Source organism: Pectinophora gossypiella, unplaced genomic scaffold (assembly GCF_024362695.1).
Source record: "Pectinophora gossypiella unplaced genomic scaffold, ilPecGoss1.1 Pgos_76, whole genome shotgun sequence".
NCBI classification, from domain to species: domain Eukaryota; kingdom Metazoa; phylum Arthropoda; class Insecta; order Lepidoptera; family Gelechiidae; genus Pectinophora; species Pectinophora gossypiella.
The window spans coordinates 1-16,381 of NW_026063286.1; the positions used below are offsets into that span (position 1 = coordinate 1).

General features: G+C 40.7%; 1 protein-coding gene across 1 annotated transcript; it reads right to left on the reverse strand.

Annotated features, from left to right (window-relative positions):
- Nucleotides 1-2,475: 2,475 nt before the first annotated feature.
- LOC126381664 (fatty acyl-CoA reductase 1-like) lies at nucleotides 2,476-14,706 on the reverse strand. Its single transcript, XM_050031121.1, has 13 exons — nucleotides 14,645-14,706; nucleotides 14,098-14,212; nucleotides 13,666-13,782; nucleotides 12,937-13,056; nucleotides 11,654-11,779; nucleotides 11,201-11,340; nucleotides 8,884-8,996; nucleotides 8,281-8,473; nucleotides 7,233-7,379; nucleotides 5,948-6,037; nucleotides 5,394-5,558; nucleotides 4,746-4,844; nucleotides 2,476-4,198 (listed from the first exon to the last, which is right to left on the reverse strand). The coding sequence occupies exons 2-13, from the start codon at nucleotides 14,188-14,190 to the stop codon at nucleotides 4,060-4,062; spliced, it is 1,542 nt and encodes a 513-aa protein (XP_049887078.1). The 5' UTR covers nucleotides 14,191-14,212; nucleotides 14,645-14,706; the 3' UTR covers nucleotides 2,476-4,059.
- Between the last annotated feature and the right edge of the window lie 1,675 nt (nucleotides 14,707-16,381).

The following is a 16,381-nucleotide window of genomic DNA, read 5'->3' on the forward strand; positions in this document are numbered from 1 at the left end:
TTTTGTACACTTGTTTGATGGCATTTTTGCCGTTTGGAAGACTTCCATCAGTCAAACTGCACTACAAAATATGTTCCCACTTTGGGAACGTTCCGATCAGTAAAAAGAAGCAAAACGTATGTAAAAAGAGCTTTATTACGTAACCTTAAAGTCGATAAGACCAGAGTACAAGAATGAAAAAGAAAAGCTGTTTTTTACAACGGGAAAATTCCCATTTTGGGAATATTCCCGGATGCGGCACATCACTAATTGCTATACTTATAAGTACTTATTTTCATTGCGTGAAGTGAATGTTCGACTTCACAGTACAGTCGTGATATCAACTTCACATTGTCATCTGCAGTGTCGCTTGAAGTCATGACTATATGAAGTTAATATCGACTTCACACGACTGCAGTCGACTATGTGAAGTTGATACCACGGCTGTACGAAGTCGTTACTAACGTTGCATGTTTTAGTTTCATAATATTTATGCTTTTCTATCAATTTTTAATTGTAATTATGCATATTTTTGTTATACCTAATTAAGTATATTTTATTCAAGTAGGATATAAGATTAAGTACAATTGCTCAATTTTTTATTGTTTGATAATGGCATTGTTATTGAAGTTTTTAATTTAAATAAATAAATACTTAATCATCAGTCAGACTTAAGACATAATACATAATTTAAAAAGAAAACTTTTTTTTAAAAGGTTCCAAAAAGTACTTTTCTGTAAAACTGAGAATGACAAATTCTTGTAGCTGGCCATCTGCCGACCCCGATAGCGTGATATAAGTCTGTGTTATTTGGATTAAGTAAGTATAAAATGTATATTCTGTTTTAAGCCTCGTATCCAGTAGGCAACAACTAACGCTCAACATGCACGGCAACTTTTGCACAACAACGCGCGACGTTGCCAGCTGAAGCTTTTTTTTTTTTTTTTGACATGACTTATTGTAGATTTGCCGCAGATGGCATTAACTACTTGGCCGGACAAATGGGGAGCGCTGAAGGCTCTCACCCGGTACAACGTTTAAGACAACAGGCCTGAGGGTGCCCAGTTGGGCGCGAACCTCGGCTCAGGGCGTCGTCTGAGAGGAAAAATATTTGAAAGAATTAATCGACCCTAGGGGGTCGATAGCGATAAGCGCTGAATGAGGGAACCAGCTGAAGCGCATCGTGTCGCCCGAGTTGTTGTTTGCTACGAGAGAATAGTTGGTTGAGCATCAATTGTTGTCGAGTGAAACACTAGTTCCTCTGGCGACATGTATTAGACGCATAGACAGACAACGTTGATAAACAAAAGTTCCGCGCTAACTTTCTGTGCAAGATGTCGCGCGCCAAATGTTGCCAAGTGGACCCGCAGCTTAAGTGAAACAAAGTTGATACAAACTGTTGTATATGCCATTTATGAGTAAGGGTTATAAGTATATTGATTTATTATTTAAATAAATTGAAAAACTATTTTAATGTTATGTTTTATTAATCAACCTTGTTCACCTTTTTTATTTTTGATAGGTTTGCTCTTAGCCCCAGACTTGCCCGAAGGCATTGACTAGCAGTGCGCATAATGAAGGACGATGCGAAGCGCTTTGTGCGAATAGTTGGAATATCCATCAAACAGAGATGGAACCTGGCCGTACGTCTGGAAGTCCGAAAATAAAAGGGAGATGGTGGAATAAGCTTGTGTAGATCGCAGGCACACTCCCGAAAGTGTAATCTGTAGAATACCGATATGCTGGCGACTTATCACTCGCATTTTTCCGTGTCGCACACCCGCACTCTATCTCACTTTAGCAAATGACGGTTCTGGGTGACAGAAAAGGATAAAAGTACAGGAAAGTTCGATGCGGTGCGGCTAGATGTTCAACCTTTATGTGTAACATAATGTCTAACCTTGATGTCTAACAGCCTCCGTGGTCCAGTGGTTAAGCGTTCTGCTCCCGATCCGGAGGTCTAGGGTTCGATTCCCGGTGGGGACAAATCACTTTGTGATCCCTAGTTTGGTTAGGACATTGCACGCTGATCACCTGATCGTCCAGAAGTAAGATGATCCGTGCTTCGGAACGCACGTTAAGCCGTTGGTTCCGGTTACTACTTAAGTACGTAGTCGTTGCTTGAGTTATGTCAGGGGCCTTTGGCAGCTCAATAATAACCCTGACACCAGGGTTGATAAAATTGGTCCTCCACCTCACAACCCACACGATAGAAAATGTGTAACATCCATGATTATTTGAAACTGACGAGAATTACGGAAGATATACATTTTAATTATAACTTAGTTATAAACTAAGGAAGTATATTTGATTTGATTTGATTTTGAAGTTACCTATAAACTAAGTAAAATGAGTTAGTTATAAGTTATAACTTCCGTAACTGTCATAACTTCAAAATTTACAACTAGGCACAAAAGTGTTACCAACTTTTAATAAAAAAAAACTATATTTAATAAAAAAAAACGATAAGTGTTAATATTATGAAAGATAACATTTTATTTAAAATAATCTTATTCTAATTCCATAACATTATTACTTAACACTGATTTAATAAACAATGGTGCCTATTCGGGCGCACTCAAACTTAACCTAATTTTACTTTGACAGCTGTCATTGATTTACCACTACCGTAGATACAGCGCTTGATACAAAAATGCGGCGAAAACTTGGCGCTTGTTTAGCTATACATTCGTACACAGCGGTATATACATTCAATAAATCGTGTCAAATTAAGAAAGTACGCATCGTCTTATTACGTATATTAGCGCGTGGTGCTTCGTAACACGGTCGGGTTATACTGCGACTCGGATTGACCGGGAGTACTTGTTTTCGTATATTTTAAACTAAAATAATAATTTTGGTGGGTTTTACAGTGAAAATTAAAATGTTTATACTATGATAACATGCACAATGTCATTACTTATTAGAAATAAAATATTCCATCCTTCTTTTTTCGCTTTGAACTTCTATTTTTGCAAGTTTTTACCACGCACTTCCCCGTCTTGCCAGTTCGGCGCCTAACCTAACCGCGCACTGAGATAAAGTACTGTCAACGTCGCTATATTAACAGTAACTGCGTCACACTTTTTGGGCGCTGATAGCTCTATCTTTTTCTTGCACTTACAATAAGTGTGTGTGTGTGTGTGTGTGTGTGTGTGTGTGTGTGTGTGTGTGTGTGTGTGTGTGTGTGTGTGTTACTTTCAGTCCTGTCAAATTAAGATAGTGGTTGTCCGAATCGACACCAATTCCTAACGTCAACAATATTTTACATAAAAACTTTATATAAAACATAACTTAATAAAAACGGTAACTAAAAGAGGTAAAATACATTTCAAGTCTTATTTTGAGCTGATGATGATAATTAATTATTTATTTAACTCTTTTACGGACAGAACCCATGGGTCATTGATGGTTCATAATAGGTAGTATGACACCTTGGAAACGGAACGTCCGTAGACGTTCTGTCCTTGAAAGTGTGAAGTAGGTATCATAGTAAAGTAAGTACTTTACACGACGCGTGTCGACGTGTCTTATTGTAGATTTGCCGCAGATAGCATTAACTACTTGGCCGGACAAATGGGGAGCGCTGAAGGCTCTCACCCGGTACAACGTTTAAGTCAACAGGCCTGAGGGTGCCCAGTTGGGCGCGAACCTCGGCTCAAGGCGTCGTCTGAGAGGAAAAATATTTGAAAGAATTAATGGACCCTAGTGGGTCCATAGCGATAAGCGCTGGTTGAGGGAAATTGTCGACGACGCCGGCGGGGTCGGTATCGGGGTCCTGAAGTGTTTGGCGTCGCGAGCTGATTGGCTGCCTCTATGGCTTCTAACTGGATATTTGCAAAAGAGACCAAAGATCAAGATGTACGTCATAATATTTTTGCGTTCCAATAAACTTAATTTAGGTATTTACTTTATTATGACACAATAAAAAAATAATAATAATAAATTTAAAAAAATAAATAATAAAAAATATAATATAAAAAAATATTAATAATTAATTATCATCCGCATCCGCAGTATATTTTTGCGTTCACGTTAATGACTTTGACTTCACAGGAATCAAGACCAATATATTTTTATTTACAAAATCATTTTACTACTTCCCTTCATATACATTATTGCACTATACATCAGATTTGGTAGAGAAACGAAACGTGTCGTCATTCGTAATAAAAATAGCGCTCCAAGAATTTTCGCTAGCGTGATAAACATGTTTAACCTGAAAAAGAAGATTGCATTTTGAAATGTTTCAATTTCTTATAGAAATTTTACTAACCGTGTATATACGTTTTGGGTTTCAACCTAATTATTGTAACCTTTTATTTATTCATGTCATGATTGTTACCTGTTGTGTGTACCTTTTAAATAAATAAATAAATAGATTCAACCTGAAGATTCGACAGGTTTGTTTTTTACAGAAGCGACTGCCTGTCTGGCCTTCCTATCCGCAAAGGGAATACCTGCCCAATACAGGTCAGGTCACATACCTCCGAAACACATTTCTCGGGTGTAAGCTTAGATTATAGGTTGATAGTGTCTTAACGGATGCACGCGGCACGGTAGAGACGGTGTTGCCAGCGTTGGGATCGGACATCGGCGGGTGTAGAGCTGTGTTGCTAGCGTTCGGGACTTACATAGAGTATGTCTCGTACATGGGGAGGCCTGTGCCCAGCAATGGGACGTATACTATAGGCTGTATGTTATGTATACTTACACACGATGTATCATGCCCGATGGATCGGGTAGTGTAAGGCCTTAACACTTACTTGCGCATACGCTCCCTAGCTCGTGTAATATTCATCTCAGGCTCCTGTAACACGTACTTTCTGGTACCCTTCACGAAGTTGAGTACCAAATCTTCCCAGCTGTAACAATACATAATAACATAACATAAGCTCACAATAATGAAAGAATGAATGTGGAGGAAGCAAGAGAAGTGTGTCAGGATCGAAGCAAATGGAATTCTCTGCTTACCCCGGTGGGAAATAGGCGTGAGATTATTTATGTATGTACCTCACGAATAGATATATGTCAATTCGGGTAGTACAAAGTATATCCATCGCAAAATAAACTAAGTGACAAACGTGATCGGTAGATGTAAAAAACATGTAAGAAATGTAAACATTACACGCAACCATACCCCGGACACTTCAAACTTGTTTTACACAGGCACTACACATTGGCGTTATCGTACACGTGCAACTGTGTGTGTGACGTCGGAGGGTTGGCAACTATATTTACAAAAATAGTTAAAAAGTGAACAGGTGAACAATGGAACAAATATCTCTTGTCCTCCTCAGACAGCCTCTGCCCGAGCCTGGCAACGTTCGCTGATGATGTGTTAGTGTGTAATGTTCGTTGTGGGATACCACACAAAGAGATATCTTTGTGTGTGTGTGTGTGTTCTCTCTCACTTGATAGTGTGTGAGTCCAAGTTGATTATCCTCTTGTCCTCCTCAGAGAGCCTCTGCCTGAGCCTGGTGACATTCGCGGTATCGAACTGCCACTCTCTCACCGCGAAGTATTCCAAAGCGACATTCATGGCAATCATCTTCTCATTTGCTTTTATTAGGTTCCGACTGAAAACAAAAATGGTATATAACATAAATGTAATGTTTCCACTTTGGGAACGTCCCGGAAGTAAAAAGGTGCAAAACATATGTATAAAGAGCTTTGTTACCTAATTTTAGCCAGAGTACAAGAAAGAACAAGAAACACAGCTGGAGGAACATGTCATATTTTATTTCTGTTGTTTTTGTTTGTTTTATGAACCTGTTACTAACATTAGGTTTAAGTTGTGCAACTTTGCGCGCTGTTGTGCAATGTTGCCGTACATTTTGCATGTTCATTGTTGCCTAAGGGATACGGAGCTTTAATGTTTGACGAAATTTCAACAGAAAAATAAAAGAAAAACAGAGTTTGTTTGTGTGTGTGTGTGTAATAAAAGAAAACGGTAACACGATCCTACCGTGAATTGATGCAGAGAATTCTCATGATGTACTCAGTCAAGTGTAGTGGTATGGTCTGCAGAACTGTCTCCAAGGACTTGTAGATGAAGCTGAAAAAAATATATAACCATAAACATAAACAGCCTATACAGGGTGTTAGTGACATCGTAACAAATACTCACGGGGATGGTTCTGAACATGATATCAAACAGAATTTCCTGTCAGAAAATTTTATTTTCTTTTCCCATACAGTTCCATACTTTTACGACGAAAAATTCCACTTTTCTATCAACTCAGAATCATGGTCTGATCATCCCTCAAAGTTTTCGTTACGATGTCACTAACACCCTGTATACGTCCCACTGCTGTGCACATGCCTCCCCTCAATCAACTAGAGGGTGGGGTATGGTGCATTCTCCACCACGCTGTTCCACTACGGGTTGGTGGAAATGTTTGAGCTAGTAGCCTGGGGCCACCGGCTTCACGGGCCCAATCAGGTTCAGGAAGGCTGCAACGTTCTTACCAAAAAAAGAACAGTCTCGCAAAGTGATTTCGACAATGTCCCCATCTGGAATCGAAGCCGGACCACCAGCTCGAGAGCCCAACGCTCTTACCACTAGACCACAGAGGTTGTTGTTGTTGTTGGCTGTTGAGTAACCATCTTACAAAAATAATTGGTTCGGAGAACCCATCATAGTACCCTCATCGTAGCTCGGGCTCTGTGCCACTTCTCTTCTTATCGTGTGAGTTGTGAGGTGAAATACCAGCCTCATCAACCCTGGTGTCAGGGCTATGATTGAGCCGACAAAGGCCCCTGACATGGCTCATATAACGACTACTTACTTAAATCAGTAAGAAGTAACAGGGGCCAATGGCTTAACGTGCCTTCAGAAGCTTGGATACTTTCGAACAATCAGGTGATCAGCCTGCAATGTACTAACCCAACTCGGGATCACAAAGTGATTGTTGTGATATGTCCCCACCGGGATGCGAACCCGGGGCCTCCGGATCGTGAGTCCAACGCTCAACCACTGGACCATAGAGGGCGATATCCGTCTGAACCACTGAAATCGACTTTATGAGTTTGGATTCATATTTGGATCATAGTAAATTGACATCACGTGGTTTCCAGAATGTGCCCGGTTAAAAGCAATAGGCTCGCCCCGCGGTTTCGCTCCTCTTACTGCCAAAATGGGAACATTCCCGGGAATGACACATCACTGTTTACATGCTATGTTAGAAACAAACTGTGCAAGGGTACAAAAACGTAAAAAATACTCGACCGATTTCGATGAAATTTTGTACCTGTTCTCAACAATGTGTAGGTGTGGATACAACACAGCGTTGGAGGCAGGGTACTGCGGCATGCAGCGGTTGATGATGGACAGGAAATCCCCCCACCGTGTCGGGTTAGCCGACGTCGAGCAGTTGTACACACGTACCTCCGGGGACCTGTGAACGTCAGGGGTCTAAGGCTTCATCAAAGCAATGCAAAAAATACAAATACACTTTATTGCACCAAAAAAGGAAATAATCACAAAAAGACTCTCAACTAAGTACATGGCAAATGGCGGCCCTATCGCTTAAAGCGATTTCTTCCAGACAACCGTAAGGTGAGGAAATATGTAAAAATTTAAAGATTGCGGGCACAAACTACAAGTATGTATGTACAAGTACAATTCACCAATAAATACATGCAAATAAATATATAACATACTTACACTAAACAATATTACACTTTTTAATATAAAAACAAATTTTAATATAAAAATCAAATTGAGTGCAAAAACAACGCACCCTCAGGCCTGTTGTCTTAAAATTTGTACCGCGTGAGAACCCCCAGCGCTCCCCATTTGTCCAGGCAAGTAATTATTGCTATTTGTAGTTATAGCCATAACATCCGTTTTAGCCGAATACAGCCTTTTAAAAGCCCTGGACATTTGACAGTGATGCTGCTTCCTGCACACACCATCTAATTTTATTTTAAGCTATACCTGTCATTTTCTTATCCGCCGAAAAGGAATGGGACGGATAATCGCCAGGCATAAAATATATACAACACACGTCAATTTTAGGCAAAAAATTATATTAGCCAATTACCCGACAGAATTAAGTTGACTATGCTTATTTTATTCGCGCGGGTTATCCTTTCATTTTAAAATTAACAGTTGTTAATTATCCGTCCCTTTCTTTTACAGCGAATAAGAAAATGACCGGTATAAAATTAGGTGTCCTTCCATAGGGAAGGCCCGTACTCCAGCAGTGGGGACGTTAATGGGCTGATGATGATGATGATGATGATGAAATGGGCAAAAGGAAAATAAAATAACCACCTGCTACTCGCTTTAACTACCTGTTAGTGGCAGTGTCCCAGGCAGCGGCGAGCATTGTGTCAATAGCAATGTCCACTGGCAACATGTCGGCCTGCGCGTGCGCAGCGCTCCTGACGACGCGCAGCAGTCCACTGCTAGCCGCCGCGATCACACCGCTTGGCCCGTTCAGGTTTTCGATCCAGCCCGGGAATGGGTGCGCGAGGGAGCAGATGACTGTGAAACAAAATATTGTGGAACTTATTGCTGTGACTTCACTGACTTCACTTCTATGAATGAACTTCTGTGACTTCACTACTGTGACTTCACTGACTTCACTTCTATGAATGAACTACTGTGACTTCACTACTGTGACTTCACTACTGTGACTTCACTACTGTGACTTCACTACTGTGACTTCACTACTGTGACTTCACTACTGTGACTTCACTACTGTGACTTCACTACTGTGACTTCACTACTGTGACTTCACTGACTTCACTGCTATGAATGAACTTCTGTGACTTCACTACTGTGACTTCACTACTGTAACTTTACTACTGTGACTTCACACAGGTCCACTGGACTTCACATAAAATCCGACTAAAGAACTAAAAGTTTCTTACCAGTTTCCCTTACATATTTACCTATAGTGGGTCTAAATATGGCGACAGCGTATCTCGCGCAGCCGTGCCGCGCCACAGCGTGTTCAGCCATCGCCTTTGTAAATGTATAAGTATTGGGTTTCGATGCTGTTAACCTAGAAGCATAATAATAATAATAATAAACGTTTATTGCATGAATTCAGGTTAGGTACATTGCAGATTACAGTGCATAAAAATAGTAAGTATCACCAAATTCTACTTTTTCAAGCATACACAATGAAAGAACGGACGGTACAAGTTACATTACGTTAACTACTGCACATACATACATACATACATAAACTCACGCCCGTAATCCCTAATGGGGTGGGCAGAGCCACAAGTAATCAAAGACAACTTGCAGCCACTGTTGATACGAAGTCCATCACAGGATCAGCCTATCGCCCATAACATTAGTCCACACAGTTAACTACTGCCTATATAATAAATAACAATTAATAAAATATCTTAGGCATAGAGCATATGCCTTTATATTATAGAAACAAAAAAAAACCAAAAGCAATATAGATGGCATTGTGCAAATTTAACGTGATAATTAGGTACCTATTTTCTAGTGTCCGTACGTAGTGTAGTATACGGTCACGAGCATTAATATGTATACACTTTGGTACCATGTCACATTAACTTTTTTGACAAATTGAACTGTAAGTCTCACTAAATGTCAAATATGTTAGTGCGACAGAGTCCTAAAGTGGGTACATTATATTGCTGTACATAATTATTCAAAAATATAATGTAATGGCAGGGGTGTATATTAAAAATAATTGTTGCTTGATATTTGAATTGAGGAGCTCGGTGGCGCAGCGGTAAACGCGCTCGGTCTGCGACTGTTGAAGTTAAGCAACTTTCGCAAAGGCCGGTCATAGGATGGGTGACCACAAAAAATAAAGTTTTCATTTCGAGCTCCTCCGTGCTTCGGAAGGCACGTTAAGCCGTTGGTCCCGGCTGCATTAGCAGTCGTTAATAACCATCAATCCGCACTGGGCCCGCGTGATGGTTTAAGGCCCGGTCTCCCTATCCATCCATAGGGAAGGCCCGTGCCCCAGCAGTGGGGACGTTAATGGGCTGATGATGATGATGATATTTGAATCACATTATGTATAGTTGCTTCTCGTTATTTTAACTATTAACGTGCCGTTCCCAGGAATGTTGCCACTTTGGGAATTTTCCCGGCAGTTTTTTTTTGACGTGACTACTACTACTACATAGATTTGCCGCAGATGGCATTTACTACTTGGCCGGCCAAATGGGGAGCGCGGAAGGCTCTCACCCGGTACAACATTTAAGACAACACCCTGAGGGTGCCCAGTTGGGCGCGAACCTCGGCTCAGGGCGTCGTCTGAGAGGAAAAATATTTGAAAGAATTAATCGACTCTAGCGGGTCGATAGCGATAAGCGCTGAATGAGGGAAATCGTCGACCACGGCGGGGTCGGTATCGGGGTCCTGAAGTGTTTGGTATCGCGAGCTGATTGGCTGCCTCTATGGCTAGAGTAATCGGGTCGTTCCCGGCAGTAAAAAGGCGGAAAAGTTATGTAAAAAGAGTTTTCTTACTTCACCTTTAAGCAAATGAGAGGTGGGTTAAAATGGCCACATCGAAGCAATTCATCTAAGAAAGCAATATTGCAATTTGACATTACTAAAAGGATACCTATACTTAAAAGTTGCCTGGAAGAGATTGCTACTTAGCAATAAGGCCGCCTATTGTACTAATTCTATTTCTCTTTTGTTTTGTATTTTGTTTTTTCCTGTTTGTGCAATAAAGTATTTGTTATGTTATATTATTAATAAATTTGTTTGCATTGCGCACTTACTTTTATATGCGGAAATTGCAATATTGGTTTCTTAGATGAATTGCTTCGATGTGGCCATTTTAACCCCCAAGAGTAAAAGAAAGAACAATTTGAAAAATAAAAGCAGGCAGTGTCCTTACTATTAAAGAGTTTTGGGAACATTCTCAGTCGAAATACCGAAAATCAAAAAAGAAATAATGTTGTCGAAATATCGGGAGTTTCGGGAGTCTCATATCCCTATCTCTATTTTAAACGCGGTAAGAACCCGTTATTATGTGTTTTAATTATAACATTCCCAGTTCCCGGAACATTCTGTAATGTACCTATTTAAATTTGATTTTATTGACTATTATTTTGCGTTAGCTTGGTATAAAATTTTTGCAAGCCAAATTGCGGCAAAACATGAGATTCTCACATTTGTTGTAAAACCTTTATTATACCATGTTTTATGAACAAATAAATAATTTTGAATTTTGAATCCCGGGAACGACAGATCACTGGCTATTACCTCCTGGTCTCCTCGATTCCGATGTCTTGTGTCTCCACCAGTCGAAGCAAGGTGTCCAGGTCCATCGGAGGGGGGTACACCTTCTCCTCAATGTGAGGAAGCTCAGCGTTGCAGTATGCTGTCGATATGTGCATGAAAACCTGAGGAGTTCAAAGCAAATCAAATAAGGGTGAATATCAAAATGTGCCAAGTTTGGTGGCGAACTTTCATATTATGGTTTCAGGAAGAATATTTGAAAGATTAATCGAACCTAGTGGGTCGATAGTGATAAGCCGGCGGGGTCGGTATCGGAGTTCTGAAGTGTTTGGTGTCGCGAGCTGATTGGCCGCCTCTATGGCTAGAGTAATCGGGTCGTCGGGATCGTATATTACGTCCTTCGGACGCCGATACTTTTCAGTACCGTCCCTAAGCGGGATGTATTTGGAATGTGAAGTGCCCGGGCAGTGTCCATACCTTCAAGTTAGGCAGTGTGTCACACAGGTCCATCAGACTCATCACGGAGCGCAGGTTCTGGTCAACCGACTGCTTCAGCTCACCCTGCAACTTCACCGTCGCCGCGGAGTGGAATACTACCGACACCTGCGCATTACACAGTGTTAGTTATTAGTTATAACGTCCTCCGTGGTCCAGTGGTTGAGCGTTGGACTCACGATCCGGAGGCCCCGGGTTCGAATGCCGGTGGGGGCATATCACAAAAATCACTTTGTGATCCCTAGTTTGGTTAGGACATTACAGGCTGATCACCTGATTGTCCGAAAGTAAGATGATTAGTGCTTCGGAAGGCACGTTAAGCCGTTGGTCCCGGTTACTATTTACTGATGTAAATGAGTAATCGTTACATGAGCCATGTCAGGGGCCTTTGGCGGCTCAATTATAACCCTGACACCAGGGTTGATGGGGTTGGTAATCCACCTCTTAACACACACGATAAGATGAAGAAGTTATAAAAAAATGTTTATTTTCAGATAACTTAAGTCCATAGTGTTAGTAACAATGGCTTTAAAATTATGTTAGTAATAAAATTATCATTATACTAGGTATAATAATAATAAGATTTAATAAATATTAATAAAAATGTAAATAATAATAATAATGTCTTGTATTGAATGTGTTCCTCTAGTTATTAAATAACTTGTAATACCCTCATTGATTTAAAATATGTGTTGCTGTTGCAGTTTCTTGTCATTTCTTCTCCTCAGCCATAGCACCTTGCGATATGACGTAAGTTCAAAAATGTTACATTGACCTTCAAGTTTTAAATCCATGATAATTACGTTGAATAAATGATTCTGATTTCTGAAAATATCATAATACATATCTATAGAACTTTTTTTTTTTTGGTAACGAAGGGGAAATCCTCATGGATACCTCGCCACCCGGGGGAGCGACGAGGTTATATCGGACTCCTACCGACTAAAACCCCTCCGATGGCCCTCTGCGGTGCATGTCGGGGAGCTCCGGGATCTCTGTCGAACGCACCGGTGCTCCCCTCGCACTTGCTTTCACTAAAGCGCGTCCCGGGGTAGATCCCCACCCCTACGCCATCCCAGTTTTACGGCGATGCGAGGCCATATCGCATTGCCGTCCATCCCGGAGATCGTGTGTTGAGTGGTTCGGGCCCCCGCCCTTATCACTCACGATCCCCAGTGTCCCCTTTCAGTCGCCTCTTACGACAGGCAGGGGGTACCGTAGCCCTATTCTTGCGCCCGGAACTACAGGGCGGCAACTTAACTAACCTGCCTCAACTTCGCCCGGGCAGCCGGAGTTATCCCCAAAGAGGGTGAGGTCACATCCCCACCGATTACATCCACCTTGTCCAACTGACGAGGGCACTTGACCCGGAGTACGTCAAAAATCTAAAAATGGATGAGCAATATAATGTATCCACTTTAGGACTCTGTCGCACTAACATATTTGACATTTAGTGAGACTTACAGTTCAATTTGTCAAAAAAGTTAATGTGACATGGTACCAAAGTGTATACATAGTAATGTTCGTGACCGTACTAGGTTCAAGATAAATTATGAAATTATTTTTTTTTTATCGTAACGAATACTGAGAGGAATGTTTCAGCTCATTAACCTGAGTTAATATCAAGTGGGATTTTTGATTGCAGAAGTATAGACTTGGAAATATTTCAAAAAACACAAAAAAAAACATGAATTTTGCGACGGAAAATTCCACTTGATATCAACTCAGAATCATGGTCTGAATCACCCCTCAAAGTTTTCGTAACGACGTCACTAACACACTATATTAGTAATTGCGCAATGCAAACAAATGTCAAATAGCAATATTGCTATCATAGATGAATTGAATAGAATAGAATAGAATAGAAAAAGTTTATTATAAAAGGACGCCACATACAAAAAAAAAAAAAAAAAAAAAAAAAAAAAAAAAAAAAAAAAAAAAAATTGCTTCGATGTGGCCATTTTAACCCTTGAACACTAGGGTGAGGAACCCACCTGGCATTGTTTTATCTGCTGAAGCCTCTTCTCCGGGGAGAGTCCTCGCTTCTCTCGCAGCAGCAGGTATACACGGCTGATGTCTGGACATGTGGTCAATAGCCTCTCCACTAGAACCTGCAGAAACAAATAATTCTTCTTCTATCGTGTGGATTGTGAGGTGAATTACCAACCTAGACTCTTAATTAAAAACAAACATAATATTAACAGCCTATACATATACAAAAAAAAGTAAAAAAAAAAGAAAAAGAAATCCGTGCTTCGGAGGGCACGTTAAGCCGTTGGTCCCGGCTATTAGCCGTAAAAACACCTCCACCAACCCGCATTGGAGCAGCGTGGTGGAGTATGCTCCATACACCCTCCGGTTGATTGAGATCATGTGCCCAGCAGTGGGACTATTGATTAGTTATTCTTTTTTTATATATTCCTTACCTTGCCCATGAACCCAGACCCTCCGGTAATGAAGACAGTCCTGCCAGCGTAGAAGGCGGGGATCTCAGGACCTGACTCCACCAGTTGCACCATCTTGAACACACTCTGATACTACCTGTGAACGAATCCAATAAAACGGGTATAATTTACATGACACCATAATTGACACCAAAAATATTTTTAAGACTCTAAGCTTAATAAATAAACTCCAAGGCCGGTCATAGGATGGGTGACCACAAAATAAAAAAAGTTTTCATCTCGAGCTCCTCCGTGCTTCGGAAGGCACGTTAAGCCGTTGGTCCCGGCTGCATTAGCAGTCGTTAATAACCATCAATCCGCACTGGGCCCGCGTGATGGTTTAAAGCCCGATCTCCCTATCCATCCATAGGGAAGGCCCGTGCCCCAGCAGTGGGGACGTTAATGGGCTGATGATGATGATGATGAATTTGCACAAACGTAATTTGCTAATTAAATTTCACGACACTGTGTTATTTACTGCACTCAAACAATCTGATAAAAAATTATTATCATAAGTATATTAAATTACCCAGGTTTTATTCTAAAATTGTTATCACCGAAATCGTCGATATCAACCAAAATCTACGAAAGATATGGATCAAAATTTAAATTATCAATTTTGTAGACACCCATAAACCTTATCAATCCGTTAAGTAAGTAGGTAAGTAAGTATATTAAAAAATAATTCTATAGTCTCTGCTTACCCCGGTGGGAAATAGGCGTGAGTGTATGTATGTATGTATGTGTGTAAGTATATTAAAAATAATAATACTAATCGGGCATGGATTTACCTTCTACCGTAGATTGAACATCAGCGGTCGAAAATTGGGACGCAAAGTTACTGTTAATATAGCGACGTTGACAGTACTTTACTTCAGTGCGCGATTAGGCGCCGAACAGCCAACACGGGGAAGTGCGTGGTAAATACTTGCAAAAATAGAAGCTCAAAGCGAAAAAAGAAGGATGGAACATCGTATTTCTAATAAGTAATAACATTGTGCATGTTATCACATTACAAAACATTTTAATTTTCGCAGTAAAACCCACCAAAATTATTATTTTAGTTTAAAATACACTAAAACAAGTACTCGCGGTCAATCCGAGTCGCAGTATAACCCGACCGCGTTACAAAGCACCACGCGCTTATATACGTAATAAGACGATGCGTACTTTCTTAATTTAACACGATTTCATTGAATGTATATACCGCTGTGTACGAATGTATAGCTAAACAAGCTCCAAGTTTTTACCGCGTTTTTGTATGAAGCGCGATATGTACTTAAAAGTATTTGTATATCAATGATAGACACCCATAAACCTTATCAATCCGTTAAGGAAGTAGGTATATTAAAGATAATACTATACAAGTCATTAAACCTAACAAGATAAACTATAAAGTAGACGGTCGATGGCATAGAATAAAATAAACATTGGCCCCGATCCCTGCCGAGACCTAGCTCCTAAAGTCTTCTTATCGTGCAGGTTGTGAGGTGGAAAACCAGCCTCATCAACCCTGGTGTCAGAGTTATGATTGAGCCGCAAAAGACCCCGGATATGGCTCACGTAACGATTACTCACTTACATCGTAAATAGTATCCGGGACCAACGGCTTAACTTCAAGCACGGATCATCTTACTTTCGGATAATTAGGTGATCTGTAATGTCCTAACCAAACTAGGGATCACAAAGTGATTTGTCCCCACCGGAATTCGAGCCCGGGGCTTCCGGGTCATGAGTCCAACGCTCAACCACTGGACCACAGAGCCCGTTATATTTATATTTTAAGTTATACCCGTCATTTTCTTATCCACGGACGGATGATTGACAACTGTTAATTTTAAAATGAATGAGTAAATGAATGAATAACCCGGGCAAATCAAATAGGTATCTCGCTGACACGCAACCCGTTTGACGTGTGCTGTCAACTCAATTCTGTCGGGTTATTGGCCAATATAAAATTTTGGCAGGATTTTTTAAATACCTACCTAAAATTGCCGCGCGTTCCATAAATTTTAAGCCTGTCGATTACCCGTCCCTTTCCTTTTCGGCGGATAAGAGAATGACAGATATAACTTAAATTAAAATTAAATGGTGTCTACAGGTATCAGCACCATTTCTTTTTTGTATTAGTCTACCTACACCTATGTCTACCCCTTAGGGGATATAGGCGTGATGGTATGTTATTTATGGGTGTGAACGGCCTTCGTGGTCCAGTGGTTGAGCTTTGGGCTCACGATCTGGAGGTCCCGGGTTCGAATCCCGGTGG

Coding starts and splice junctions, on each gene's coding strand:
- LOC126381664 (XM_050031121.1), bottom strand. CDS start 14,190: ATGGTGCAACTGGTGGAGTCAGGTCCTGAGATCCCCGCCTTCTACGCT. Junction 13,783..14,097: donor GGTCTGGGTTCATGGGCAAG/GTAAGGAATATA, acceptor TTGTTTCTGCAG/GTTCTAGTGGAGAGGCTATT. Junction 11,341..11,653: donor ACACACTGCCTAACTTGAAG/GTATGGACACTG, acceptor TGAACTCCTCAG/GTTTTCATGCACATATCGAC.